Source organism: Mobula birostris, chromosome 23 (assembly GCF_030028105.1).
Source record: "Mobula birostris isolate sMobBir1 chromosome 23, sMobBir1.hap1, whole genome shotgun sequence".
NCBI lineage: Eukaryota > Metazoa > Chordata > Chondrichthyes > Myliobatiformes > Myliobatidae > Mobula > Mobula birostris.
Genome location: NC_092392.1, coordinates 42037971 through 42052993, shown reverse-complemented (window position 1 = coordinate 42052993; position 15023 = coordinate 42037971). Strand labels below are relative to the sequence as shown.

At 38.7% G+C, this 15023-nt stretch overlaps 2 protein-coding genes across 2 annotated transcripts in view; both read left to right on the top strand.

The window, feature by feature from the left end:
- The window catches only part of LOC140187003 (coiled-coil domain-containing protein 87-like), a 47658-nt gene extending 46744 nt beyond the window's left edge, over window positions 1-914 (top strand). The window contains exon 16 of the mRNA XM_072241864.1: window positions 742-914. Coding sequence (XP_072097965.1) covers window positions 742-914 — 173 coding nt within the window. The remainder of the gene's footprint in view (window positions 1-741) is intronic.
- Window positions 915-5598: 4684 nt separating this feature from the next.
- Window positions 5599-13706, top strand: LOC140186840 (coiled-coil domain-containing protein 87-like). Its single transcript, XM_072241482.1, has 4 exons — window positions 5599-5765; window positions 8727-8841; window positions 10859-11001; window positions 12745-13706. The coding sequence occupies exons 1-4, from the start codon at window positions 5613-5615 to the stop codon at window positions 12901-12903; spliced, it is 570 nt and encodes a 189-aa protein (XP_072097583.1). The 5' UTR covers window positions 5599-5612; the 3' UTR covers window positions 12904-13706.
- Window positions 13707-15023: the final 1317 nt, after the last annotated feature.

The window sequence follows — 15023 nt, the reverse complement described above, 5'->3', positions numbered from 1 at the left end:
CCAAACAATAACTTTCATAAATTGAGAATCATGCTGGCATCTGCAGGGGAATTAAGCAGATCATATTGAAATGACGTATTTTCTATGATACCATTGACAGTGCCTTATAGTAAACTGCAGCACAGTGTTGGAACTTGCCATCATCTATTCCATTCTCCACATTGTGACCATGAAGCAGACTCGTATCTTGCCAGGATCTTTGCAGCAGGAGAGCAGAGGAAGGGGAAAAAGATTAGCAAGAGGAAGAAGAAAGGAGGAGGCAAGGTCTGGTGTCCTTTTGTGATCAATGAGAAAACAACTGATTAAGCTATGTTTTCAATGAATGTAACACTAGGCGACAAATTTTTTGCTTCCTGAGTACTTTTGGGTGTATCTCATGGATTTTGAGCTGCTGCTGTTGAAAATTACCATGAAATTTCCCTATCAGGCACCATTTTTTTAAAAAATCACCTAAATATGTTATTTCAGTTCATAATTCAAGTCAGAGTAACTGATGCCAAGATTAAAGAAGGCACTTTTGTTGGTCCACAATCAAGCAGGTAATCAATGACAGGCAATTCGAAAAACTGCTAGTGAGGCTGAAGAAAATTGGATGGAAGACATTCAAGGATGTTGGTGAAAATATTCTTGGCAACTACAGAGCACCAAACTATGTGCAGCTACTTGCCAACGTGCCTCAAGAATACAGAACTGTGAAGTGCAACATGTCACTAAAGATTGATTTTCTGCATTCCCATTTAGACTTCTTCCCTGCAAATTTTGGTGCTGTCATTGACGAGCATGGTGAAATGTTTCACTTGGACATTGTGGTCATGGAGAAACTGTATCAGAGCGACTGGAATCCAACAATGCTTGCCGATTACTGTTGGAAGCTCAGACAAACGAAAATCATCAACAAAACATTTTTAGCTTAGTTGATTTATTGCAAAGTATCAGCACTATTATGAAATTAAATACATTATATTCAATAAAAGTTAATTTCTTGTTGTCCACTGTAATCTCAATTTACCCATTACTCATGGGATTCCTTTATTATCCATTTCATACATGCCTGCCCTCGTGTTCTTGTGATGTTCTTCCTGGTTGCTGATTGAAAGCATCTAACTTGTCATGTTGGTAGCCCTGAAGGATGATCTGAAGAAGTTTTGAGCTGTTTCAGATTGCACTATCTCACCGTGAACAGTAGCAGTGGTGAGATCAGAAATGCTGTCCTCAGAGAAGAGAACGGGCTTGAACTCAATGAATCCTCTACCAATTCCCCAATACTTCCAATTCAGCATTCCCTTTAATCTGTTGGAGAGATAAGTAATAATGTGGTCATCTTGAAAACACACTTCATCACTAAATCCAAAGGCAAGATAGCAGATGTCTGAGCTGGCTTGACAGATGTCAGAACTTCTATTGAGCACCTGGACATTGCTAGTTCTGCTATTGAAGTAGAGGCATCGGCCAAAAGACAGTGCAGGATATTTCAGTGCAAAATATTGAAATGAAATCACCAATTACTTCCATACTGAAAAGGAAAGGGTTTAAGTTATAAACAAAGGCATTCAGACGCTTGGAGTTGATTTGCTCATACTCCTTAACATTGCTATGTATATGCCTCCTGATAGACCTATTAAACCACAAAGGATTTCATTGTGAATAACATTAAAGTTCTTCTCTTGGATGTCCTGTGAAATGCTGATCTGAGCCCTCACCCTGTGGAGAGATGACACTGGCTATCCTTTCCTGCTGCCAAAGCTGCAAACTTCTTGTGTTCAGCCACTCAATTATATGCCAGTTCTATCTCTAAGCTAACCTAGAGTTATTGTGCCAGTGGATGAAAGTGTCAGACTTGAGTGACAGAATGCCTTCAAAATTCCTCTCTTACTGCTTAGTCACTTCTCTCTATCCAATTGCTGGGTACCTGAAAGAGGAGGTGTGTGGGTGTGCAAGAAAAAAAAATCACGTTTACACCACTTCTAAAATATAAGATTTCTTGAGATGTGAGGAAAGTGAAAGAGAGGGACAATTAAAAATGTGGCTACCACCATTCTTAATGATTCTGTTGACACTGGTCATGGACTGTGTGCCTGTGACTTCAGTACTGGCAAACAGTATGTCCTTCAGGTGATGAGACAATGTAACTTCACTTTCATTTCACTGTGTTGATGGATGCGCTGATTATGTGCTGTCTTCTGCATTATTAATTACACATGTAAGTGGATGCCTTGTAATGTGGTTGTGTGACATTGAAAAGCTGACTGCATACAATTTGTGAGATGTGGCTGTGAGGCTTTAGCTGGTGGTTAGTAAAGGTTTGCAATAGGATGTTAAAATACTCAATCCTGACATAAGAAGGTTATTAGCAGATGAATGATTGACTTGGATCTTCTTTTCTCTGGTGTGCAGAATTGCCTGCTCCGATTTTTGTATTTGTAACGTGTTGTCTATTAAATTCAATCCTTTGAGTCTGTTTATATGGTTAACATCTTATTTCTGGAGGATATACCCAAACTACAGCCCATGGATATTCTGATATAAATTCAAATACTTCTGTTTGATACTGCCTTAGTATAAACTTTAGTAATGTAGTGGTTATTTTGTTAGTTGGAATTCCACTATTTTAATCATGTTGTGCTTTTCGTTTTCTCTTTCAGCTGCTAAGGTAAGATTACCGGCAAACAGGTAAGGAAATAATATTTTAGAATTGTTGAGTAATGCAGCATGGAGTTGGACCACATTGCCCAACTTATCCATCTCAACAAAGGTGCCCATCTAAGCCTTTCCAATTTGCCCACGTTTGTCTCATTTCCTTCTAAATGTTTCCTATCCATGTAGCTGTCCAAATGTCATTTAAATGTTATTATATCTGCCTGATCTACATCCTCTAGCACTTGTCCCATTACATCACACTCTACATGAGGAAGTTGTTCCTCAGTCTCTTTTAAATCTTTCTCCTCTTTCTTTAAACCTGCGCCTTCTGGTTTTTGATTCCCTTTCCCTGGGTATTCACCCCATCTCCAGTACGTCTCGCATGACTTATGCACCACTAAAGGGGTGAACCCTCAGTCTCCTATGCACCAAGGAATAAAGTCTGAGACTGCCCAAACTCTCCCTATAATGCAGGCTCTTGAGTCTTGACAGGATTCTCATAAATCTAATTTGCACTCTTTAAAGTTAAATGATGTCATTCCTATAAGAAGGTAAACCAGACTGTATACAATATTCTATATGCAGCCTCACTAATATCTTGTACAATTGCAACATAATGTCCCAACTATACACAATGACCTGACTGCTGAAGACAAGAGTGCCAAAGGATGCCTTCACCACCCTGTCTACATGCAACACCACATTGTGAGAAATGTTCACGTTTAGACTCCATTTCAGCCTCATAAGTCTGCAAAACAAAGGTTATTTTTTCCTACTCTTTGACCCGAAAACTTTACAGTTTCTTCCCATTATTTTAAACTGCTCAATTACTAGAAGAGGTCGGACTTCATGTTCTCCTTCCACTGCCTTTTAAATTTCAAACAGACCCATAGACCTTTGTTATATTGAAAATGATACAAAAGTTGTAATTTTGTTTTCATACTTTTCTTCATTCTGAGTAGTATCCAACTCAGTCTGCACTGTATTCTATTGCCTGAATGACATCCCTTTAATGACAAACCCATATTCCTTAAACCAAGACTTTCCACAATTAGACACAGACTTCTCATTACACCATGACTTTTATATTTCAAATGGTTTACAATAATCCTCAGTAATCTATTTGCTTCTTTCATAAGAGCTTATCCACATACCCACTTTTTAAGAGTAGAAATCTGAACCACACCTCTCTGCTCTGCCATATTAGTCGAATTTTACTTTACAACCCAAACATATCACTTGTCATGAAACTGAACTGCGTCTATAACCTTTTCAGCACACCACAAACTTATTAGATTGCTTTAATGCTTTTTCCTTAATTTTTATAATATCTATTATATTAGTATGGCTTGTGACATTGGATGCCTTTCTTATCAAATTGTTTTTAATAAAACAGTGAAGAGAAATGGTCTCTGAGAAGAATCCTTTGGATTATTTAAGGTGATCTTATATTGAAAAATTATTTTATGTATTTTCTTTATGTTCTAACCAGTTATTTTATCAAATTACCCACTCATTCTCAGCTGCTGCTGCTTCTCCAGTAGACTCCTTTGTGAAAGCCATGTACTGCAGTGGATTCCTGTCATCCATTGCATTCATTCTTTCTGAAATCTTTGTAAGATATTTCCAATCACTTTTCTGTCATCTTGATGTTAGTAACTTAGTTTGTGCCCTCACTTTTTCAAACCAAACAGGCCAAATTGGTGTGAATGTTTCCTCACTAGAAGAGAAACACAAGAGCTCTAGTCCCTTGCCTACCCAGTAGGTGACACTATATCTTTGTTATTGGCTAGCCAAGAGTGATCAGAATCAGGTTTAATATCACTGGCATATGTTGTGAAATTTGTCGTTATGTGGCAGTGGTACATTGCAATACATAATAATAAAAACAGTGAATATAGTAAATATATTTAAAAAGTTCAGTTATATAGGTAATGCAAAAAGAGGGGAAGAAAGTAGTGAAGCAGTGTTCATGGGTTCAGTGCCTGTTCAGAAGTCTGATGGAGGAGAGGAAGAAACTGTTCCTGAATCATTGAGCATGTGCCTTCAGTCTCCTTGTACCTCCTCCCTGATGGTAGCAATGAGAAGAGGGCATGTCCTGGGTGATAGGGGTCCTTAATGATGGATGCTGCCATTTTGAGGCATCACTCCTTGAAGATGTCCTGGATGCTAGGGAGGCCCATGGTGGAACTGACTGAGTTTATAACTCTCTACAGCTTATTCTAGACCTCAGCAGTGCCCCCTCCTCAATACCAGACAGCGATGCAGCTAGTTAGAATGCCCTCCATGGTACATCTGTAGAAATTAGAGGATGTCTTTGGTGTCACATCAAATATCCTCAGCCTCCTAATGAAATATAGCTGCTGTTGTTCCTTCTCTGCAACTGCATCAATATGTTGGGCCCAGGATAGATCCTCAGAGATGTTGACGCTCAGGAGCTTGAAATTGCTCACCCTTTCCACTTCTGATCCCTATGGTGTCTGTACCCTCATCTTACTCTTTCTGAAGTCCACAATGAATTGGAGATTTTTGAGAAACAGTTAACAGTGTCAGGGATAAAGAAAGTGAGAACATGAATGAGAATATAGGGGCAGGAATAATCAATAGATCTCTCAGACTTTCTCTGAAATTTAATAAGATGATGGCTACTCTGAACTTGGTCTCAAATCTGTTTTATTGCCAAATTTCCATTACTCTTGACTTATAAAACAAAATGGATGGGAGAAATCTTTTGAAAATTGCATGCATGGCTTCATGCATTAGTCTTTTGTAGAAAATCTAGCAGCTTAGAAGTGGGGAAAAAAGGAAAATGAGAGATTAGAAAGGGGGGGTGAGGTCTATGCACCTTTGAAGAATGTAATGTGCTTTCTTTAAAAATAATGTTTTAAATTTGTACAAAATAGATCTCTACAGCATACACTTGTTTTTGTTTATTCTTTGTCCAACACCAAAATTAGGAAAAAGTACAGGTTCAGATGCAGCTTGGGAAAAGCCCTGATATTGAAGATATAGATCATTTACAGAACAGACTACAACGCATTTGGATCCTTCTCCATGTCCCCGATAGAGAACGTCTTGATATGGCCATTAAATATAGCTCACAAAAACACAGAGCCCAGGTTTCCAAGGTATGTAGATAAAAATATGTTGCTGGTTTTGCTCAGAACTTAATGCTGTTTCTATGCTGTAAGAACAACACAGTGCCAAGTATAACTTAACTCCTAAAGGAAATATCAGTGTATTGTGTACTTGTGTTTTATCCTGAAATATTCTTGCCCACAAGGTTCCTTTGCATTTGTTAAGGTACCTCCTTACTTACATACTGTCTGTTACACTGCTGGCATTTATGGCAGCATGAGGGTGTTCCATCCCTGGCAGCGTTCAGGCCTTCCTTCATTGCGTCAGTAGCTTCCTCTCGGTTTTCACCACTGTCAGTCATGCAAGTCCTGGGTGGAGACTCAGGAATACCATCACATCCAGATGTAGAAGGATTCCTCATTGCTGTTTTGCTTTAGCAGTCAGGGTTGCTAGCCCCAAGTTGAACCTCTGAACCTGGAGGACCAGTGGGCCATGCTTAGTCTGTCCTCTACCCTTTGACCTGTTTGGAATGGGTGACCCTACCAAGAGTCAAAGTTTAAAGCCCTGACTCCAGCCAACATCGCTCTCCGGGAAATTGAGTCACACAGGCATCCAAACCCAGTGACAATGTTGTAATTCTCTTGCAGGATTTGTTCAGGTATGTATCCTGAAAGCTACTTGCACTTGTTTGCAAGGCTCCATCTGTTCTACAAAAGTCCAGATCTTAAAGGCTCTGGCATTAACCTTTATCTCAGAATTTTGGTGCTGCGCAGGATGAAATCACCTGAGATTTTTAGCTGGGCTGGCTGGCCCAGTCTTGAGCCCCCAAGAAGACCTATAGATTGTTTGCTGTAAACTTCTTTTTTCTTATTTTTCTACAAACATCATCGCTTTCTCTATTCTATTATTTGGTCACATTTTACATCTAAAATGTAAAGTCCTTACTTAAATCTCATTGCCTCAAGTGAATAATTGATCTATGTAAGACTGAGTAATTCATTCCCCTTGTCTCCCTGGAGTGTTGTGCTTTCTTCTCGAGTGCAATGCTATAGGGAAAACCACTGTTTTTGCTCTTCTTTTAGTTGTCACAGCAACATTCATCCCATCTTCATGGTGATCAATACGGGTAATTCTATTTTTTCTAATGTAACTTGCCCTCTCATTGAACTGAACAATTCCCCTATTCTCTCAGTCTTTTACAATGTTGAGCTATTCTCCACATTTAAATATTGTGATTTAAAAATAACTGCCTTGAATCTTAATTCAGTTGCAAGCTCTCAATATCTAACATTGCTGTTGAGCAACTTAAATTTCTTAGTTTGTATTATTTAAGCTAACAGGTTAGAACTAAGTGTTCCTTTTTAAGATAATTGTGTTATGGTTTTGCTGACATACTGGAAAATCCATTTGATAATTTAAATCTCGCTGCCTTTTGTGATCACAATTCAATCCGTGTCTCTAATGTAGCTTTCTCCTTTGTCATTTCTCCCCACATCTGCCTTTTGTGCTTTCATCTCTTCATGCTACTTAACCTGCGCCTGACTCTCTAGCATGCCTCTTCAGTGATTGCTTCCTCAACAGAATCTTTGACTGACTTTTCCTCAAGCTGTCTGACTTCTTTTCCATCGACAAAAAATTGTTCATGGCATTAAGCCGAAGGTCCATGAGCATGTCTTCGTCAGGGGAATGGAGGTGGAAGAGGGTCAGTTGTTTTAAATTCCTTTGCATCAATATATCAGAGGATCCAAACTGGGATAAGCATGTAAGTATCGTCACAAAGAAGGCATGACAGCACCACTGCTTTCTTAAAAGTTTGCATAGATTCAGCATGTCACCAAAAAATTGACAACATTTGACAAACTTATAGATTCACAGTGGAGAGTATCCTAACGAAGGGTCTCGGCCTGAAACGTCGACTGTACCTCTTCCTAGAGATGCTGCCTGGCCTGCTGCATTCACCAGCAACTTTGATGTGTCTTGCTTGAGTATCCTAATTAGTTGCATCACAGTCTTGAATGGAAACTGCAATACCCAGGAATTGAAAAAAACTTTAGAAAGTGGTGGATACAGCCCAGTCCATCAAAGGCAAAGCACTCCCCACCATTGAATACATTTACGTGGAGTGCTGCCATAGGAAAGTGGCACCCATCATCAAAGAATCTCTCCATCCGAGCCACACCCTCTTCTCACTACTATCATCAGGCAGGAGGTACAGAAGTCTTAAGCCCCACACACCAGTTTCAGGAAAAGTTATTTTCCTACAACCATCAGGCTCCTGAACTGACATGGTTAACTTCATTCACCACTACACTAAACTGATTCTATGATCTACAGACTCACTTTCAAGGATTCTTTACAGCTCATGTTCTCAGTATTATTTTTATTTGTTCGGTTTGTCTTTTTGCATGTTGATGTTTATTGGTCTCTGTTTATGTAAAGTTCGGTGTTAAATTACAGTATTGTGTTTTCCCTGTACATGCCTGCAAGAAGATGAATCTTAAGTTATTTATCAAGGTATATGGTAACATATATTTACTTTGATGATACATTTACTTTGAACTTGATTTCATCACGCCCCAGTCACTAACAGTGCTCCACCATCCCATTGTCTGATTCTCATTTCTAAACATTTTCTTTTCCTCATCCTCATTCTCTAATTCTCCTCCATCTCCTTTGTTTTTCCCAGCCCTCAATCTCCAAAACCCTATTCCTCTCCCATCAAGATATCACGTTATTATTACCATGCCTGATTATTACTAAACATAAGGACACAACATGGAATAAGGCATTTAAATTCTAATCAGTGACAATGGGGGATTAAGTTTATAGTAGGAAATAGTAGAAGTTTCAAGTTTATTTTGGGATGGAGGTGATCTAAAATGTCTTCTGTTTCGTAAATTTGACCTCATATTTGTGTTTTCATCACCTGATTATTGCTGAAGCTATTTTTAGATCATCTGGAATGATGCTGAGACTATGAGAATGAGAAATTGTTTCTTCTTTTGTCTCAGGCACTGGATATATGGGAAAAGGCTGTCCAACTGATTCAAGAACGAGAGTGTATTTTGAGCAAACTTGAACATTTTGAACAATTTGCATCCAACCCCAACCGCTTCTTTGAAAAAGGTGAATTAGGAAGCTGTTGTTGGTATCAAGGATTGTAGCTAACCATCGCTCACCTTGCAGTCCCAATACTTGGTGTAATTTCATTTCATTTATTGTAATATCATGGCTTTTGTTTCATGTGTGTCATAGACTTAGAAATTGGTTACTCACTGGCCTCATTATCCTTTTTGTCAACATAGCTTTTAAGACCAATTAGCCACCTTTAAATATGCTAAAGTGTAGTTGACATAACAGCCGCCTTAGGGTGAGAATACAGGACATTGACTTGTATTATTTGTTCCCTATGTTCACACACCAGTTGTTATTGCCTTTCTGTATCATTGCAGGGAATAGTTGATATGCAACAGTAGACAGTGTGCTAAATAAATGGAACCTTGCAGCAGGGGAAACTCAAACAACTGTCAAGTCCATTTACTCTTTATTGCAAGAGTGAAAAGCAGGTGGCTTCCTTTATGTTGAGAGTTTTGATGAAGTTTTGCAACATCCCTCTATTTACTACTGACTCCCAGGTATCCCTTACAAAGAAATGGATGTTGCAAGTATTCTGGCTTTTAGCCTGAAAGAGGACAGATTGAAAAATATTCACTGTCCTTAACAGCTACTTAATGTGGCCTAGGCTCAGTTGCGAGGTAGATGTTGTGACTTCACAGATTTTACTGAATTGCTGATGCACAGATACCTCACAGTTTAGTTGTTGCTGAAGTTCAGGTAGAAGTATTTAGTTGAAAACTAGCCCCACGTTTAGTTGAAAAAGCCCCCTGCTGAAAACCATTCTCCTCCTTTCCTGCACTCTTCCATTAACTTGTCCTGCTTTATGTAGCCTTATTCTCCCAGGCATGCTGAATCCTAATCCAACTATTGCAGCATGTCAGGCATCAACTTCTTTATGTTGAAGCCTTGAAGTCAAAGAGAAGTCCTTGAGCATTCGTAATAAGCGTTTGCTAATTCATATAAGTTTGGAGAGGATCAGATACTTGTCAAATTGCAGTGACAGCTAGAAGAATTCACTGGCTATCTAACCTGCAGGTGGGCGAGCTTCCCTTTAAATGGTATTAGAAGATGTTGGGAGTGGAGATATCTTCTCTGTGGCTATAGGTTATGTTTAGGTATTTAAGGTTAAGCCTGCAAATATAAGATTGGCATTGCAAGCTGTTTGAATCTTTTTTTGTTTTTACTCTTGTTTTTGCTTTTAAAAGATAAAGTGCTCTTTTGTTAATAATGGATGAAGAACTTAAATGGATCTCTAAAAACAAGACTTCTTGTCTGATACATTCCATATCCATGCATTACAAACATCATTTTGAAGGTCTTTGAATTTAGGGGCATAAAAAATCAGTGCAATAATGATAATTTCTCATCATAAATATTTTGCCACTTTCATCTGCCTCAATGATAGTTTTTTTTCCCTACAAGTTTGCTATTGTATTCAATGAAAGTGAAAATCTCATTGTTTCCACAAGGACAAATTTGCCCTTAGGACAAGATGGTAAAAATTTTCAGTCTCAGTAATTAACATGAAATTTTTGTCAGTTGTTCTCTCAGCGATCCATTTACTTCAACATCCGTGATTCAGAAAAGAATATTTTCCCATTAATGATATTGAACATCTGTTAATCTGGATAGACTTTTTTAATTTTGTAATGAATGTAAGAAAAGGAACAAGGAAATAAGGAGGTTTATGATGTTCATAGGATTCTTTATTCCTGTGAAAACCCTTCCAGAGATTGCTGCAGGTTTTATGTAATTAATTGGACAAAGATTCCAACTGGGAAAGATGCAGGGCTCTGGGATAAGCCAGCAGGATAGCAGGGGTGGGGAGAGGTGATGGTGGAGGCACATTTTATTTTGTTCAAACAGTGAACAGATAGAACTGTTGGGTGAATGGCCTCCTACTGTGCTTGGAAAGATGATTGATGTTTATGATATTTATTCTTCCCTCAAATGTAAAAGTTTTTTTTTGACTTAGCTGGAAAAAAAAATGGTGGTAATCATGCCTTCTCTGCATTTTGTTTCACAGGTTATGCAGGTACTTCAGTAATGAGGTTAAAAGAGTCCAAGAAGAGGGATAAGTTTTATTCTGACTTATCACAAATTGAAAATCCATTGTCCAAAATACTAAAGAAAATCAAAGATAATTTTGAGGATGTAGTTACTTTCAAGGTAGAGATGATGGTGTTCAATTCTTTGCTCTCTAAATGTACTTCTGAGGGAATTTGTCTTGCACCTGAACTACAATACAAAATTTGGATGATGTGGTTAGATGTTTTTTAATGTTTTGCATATGTTGAGGCCTTGCTTAGCTCTCAGGAGTCATTCCCAGAGCAGAGAGTGCCAATGGAATTAGTACTAATTCTTGCATTTTATATAAAGAGACATATTACCAGGAGCAGCTCTGCTAGGGGCCCGTTGCAGACTTTTCCCCTCCCTGCTGCTGTGCTGGGGAACTGACACAAATCCTGCTTCTCTCTGCTGGTGCACCTGCAACAACAATCGCTCATGGCTCAATGTGGAAAGGTCACCCATGAGAGTTGGTACTTTGGGGGGGTGAGGTGGGAGGGTTACTGGGGTAAGTGATGCAGCCATTCATTTCTGGGATGTGGGGACACAAGACTGCACCCTGGCTGTGACATTGTCTGAAGGACATTACTGTATCCATATACTCCATGTTGGAAGCCACTGACTCTCTTTATTTCAGCTTTCTCCAACCTGGAATTTTTGTTTAATGGTCCAATGGCAAGCGGTCACCATTGAATATGTTACCAGGTGGAAGGGTATGGACCAGGAAGTGCTGAGAGGATGGCATCTTTCGTCACCTCCTGCAAGAACTGTAGGATATGTGTGATCTGTCCAGGTACTGCCAGTCCTCAGCCGTGGCTCACAATTGCTATATGGGCTAGGTGCAGCCCTCAGCGTTAAACTTCTGTATCCATTCACCCTGGCCTGCCCAGCCTCAGCCCTCACACTTTATTTCTGTGGGAGCACCCTGTAGGCGGGGATTAGGAATTTGTACTTGGTTCTTGAGACAGCCATACACAGCAATAGGAAGATTAGCACAGAGTTCCTCGCAATGCAGTGCACAGCCCAGGCTAATGCCTTTATTAAAATACACGGGCTATGTATTGGCCAGTGTATGGATCCTAGGTCCATAAGCACCAGAACAAATTAATGTGTTGCACGGTATTACTAAATAGGGTATTCTTCAACTTGTTGCTCTGACTTCTCTTTCTTTTCAGACCTCATGAAGGGTCTCAGCCTGAAATGTCAACTGTTTACTTTTTTCCATGGATGCTGCCTGGCCTGCTGAGTTCCTCCAGCATTCTGTGTGTTTTGTTATTGGTGTAATATTTTGTGTTTATGACTCTAAGACAAAAACACTCAAATTGTTTTTGGCTTAAATGCTAATTAAATATTCTTAATAATAAAATCATTTTATTAAGTTTATATAATAGAAGAGGGAAATTCTTTTCACTTTTTAGTAAGCCATTAACCATCTTACCGCTTAACTATCGGGCTCTTGAACCACAGGGGACAACTTCACTTGCCCCATCACTGAAATGTTCCCTCAACCTACTGACTAACTTGCAAGGACTCTGCATCTCATGATTTCAATATTTATTTATGTATTTATTTATTTATTATTTCCCGTGTTTTGTATTTGCGCAGTTTGTTGTCGTTTGTATTCTGTTTGTCTGCCTTGTTGGGTGTGGTGTTTCATTGATTCATTATGCTCATTAGATTTATTAAGAATGCCAACAAGAAAACAAATCTCAGGGTTGTATATTGTAACATATGTACTTTGATAGTAAATTTACTTTGAACTATTCAATTTTGTAGCTGACTGCTTACTGTGGACAGTACACTTGTCAATAATTTGTATTAAAAGGATGCAACCTCTGCTTACAGGGACGGCCATATGTAGAGAAAATGAAGCGGGACAAAGTGGAGATGCTTTACTGGTTGCAGCAGGAGAGACGGAAATGTATTCTGCAGAGAATTGCAGCCTCTAAACCTATCTCATCTGAAAATAGTGGCTTTCAATCCTGCTTTTTAGCAGATTTCTAGAAAATTTGCCTCATCCACCAACCCATTCTACTCTGTAACTACTTAATGATTTCTTAATGTTTAAACATTGTTCACTAAAGAATGCAATGGAGGAGCTATTGAAAATGGTTACAACATTTGATAATAAGTTCAGCGAAATATTACTGTATATTCTGTGTTTTCTTTTTATTCATATGCAGAAGGAAACTTTTTCAGGTTTTTTAAATAATGAAGGTATTTTAATTTAACTTGATTTTATCTCTTATTGGAACCCTGACTTCTAGCTGTCTAGTTTTTTGTCGAGGTATGCCTGTAAACCTGCTGCAATATGTATCTTTGTACCAATTGATGAATATGTATTTTATTTCTCCATCCTGTATAAAATAGCTCTAAGTACATTCATTTTTAAAGTAGTTTTATTTTTAAATATGGTTTTCACGGTGTTATTTTTTCCTCTGTATCAATTGTTTTAGAAAATTTTCTAATATCGTGGTTATTTTAGGCTGCAACTGGACTTCATTATAATTCTTAATTCATAGTGACATCATATCGTCAAGCTATCAATCTTCTAACGTCAGCTTTGTATAGTATCAGGGACTTCTAAAGTGGTGGAATTTAACAGAAGTGTGATTATCTCTGGAAGGTTCTAGAGTGGCCTCTGCTTCTGTTTCTGCCACTATCCGTAATCCCCAAAACAGCCAAGAGAATGTATGCAAGAGGAGAACTATTTTTATGAATCAATGCAATAAATAATAACTGGTATACACATACTGTATGTGTCACGGTTGAGATGTCTGTCACACAAAAATGAATTTAAGATGAAAATGCAGATCTAAATGTATTGCTGTAAATACCTTGGATGACATCCAATTAAATTTGAGTTTTTGGCATGTCAACTACTCTTTTGTTTATCTGGCAATGAATTAGCACTGCTGTTGTTGCATTAAGTTTTACACTTTAAGTATCTCATGAAAATAGCAATGAATGAAAGAGTTTTAAAACATACAAGAAATGACAAAGGGTCTCGGCCCGAAACGTCGACTGAACCTCTTCCTAGAGATGCTGCCTGGCCTGCTGCGTTCACCAGCAACTTTGATGTGTGTTGCAAGAAATGATCTGTTGTTTTGTAGTGCTTACTACTTTGTCCTTGCTTAGTGGTCACTAAACCATCCTGATCATGAGGAATTCATTTCCTTATTGTGTTATGTGACTTCTGGAACCTTCACTCCATTGAATAGCCTCGTCAAATTATATCATCTCCTTAGAATTTTTCTGTAGGCACTATTTATAGTAAGCTCTACCCTTTTAAGTGGACTGAGTTCTTTTGCTAATTCATGATACTTTTTATTGTAGTCTTTACTTCATAATTCTGATCACTGTTGCTATTTTGCTTTCTTAATTTTCAGTGTGACCCCATTCTACCAGACCTTAGAACACTCAGCTGGAATGTGAAATCATTGGAAAAATTTAGCTCTCTGATCACCTTTAAATTTCTTCCCTCTCAACTTAAACATGCCCTCTAGGTTTAGATTGCCCCACTCTAGGAAAAGGACGCTGTCTACATTGCTCTTAATTTTGGATTGTTCCTCAGCCTTCTACATAACAGTGAAAATAAACCCAGTTTATCTAAATTCTCCTGAAAAGTGAATCTCTACATTCAGGCAACATCCTGGTGAATCCCTTCTGCACTCTTTTGAATGCTACCATAATCTTCCAGTGCCGTGAACAGCACTGTACACAACACTTAAAGTGCAGTCTGACAATGTTTTGTGTATCTGCAATGTGACACCCTACCTCTTACACTCAGTACCTTGGCCAATGAAAGCAAGCATGGCTAATATTTCCTTCTCAGCCACATTAGATGCTTGAGTAACCTGCTTCAGGAATGGTGCAGCAGGTAGAGGTCCAGAGACCCAGGTTCAATCCTGACCTCCGGCACTGTCCATGTGGAGTTTGCACGTTCTCCTGTGACCTTGCATGTTTCCCTGAGTGCTCTGCTTCTCTCCTAAAGATGAGTGGGTTCAAAGTAAATTTATTGGGGGTGTCACAGTGGTGTAATGGTTAGTACAATGCTTTACAGTACCTGCGACCCAGATTCAAATCCTGCTGCTGCCTTTAAGGGGCATATATGTTCTCCCCAT

Excerpts from the sequence above, each read along its gene's own strand:
- LOC140186840 (XM_072241482.1), top strand. The coding sequence starts at position 5,613 with ATGCAGCTTGGGAAAAGCCCTGATATTGAAGATATAGATCATTTACAG. Across the intron at positions 5,766-8,726 it reads ACAGAGCCCAGGTTTCCAAG|GCACTGGATATATGGGAAAA; the intron begins GTATGTAGATAA and ends CTTTTGTCTCAG. Across the intron at positions 11,002-12,744 it reads AGGATGTAGTTACTTTCAAG|GGACGGCCATATGTAGAGAA; the intron begins GTAGAGATGATG and ends CTCTGCTTACAG.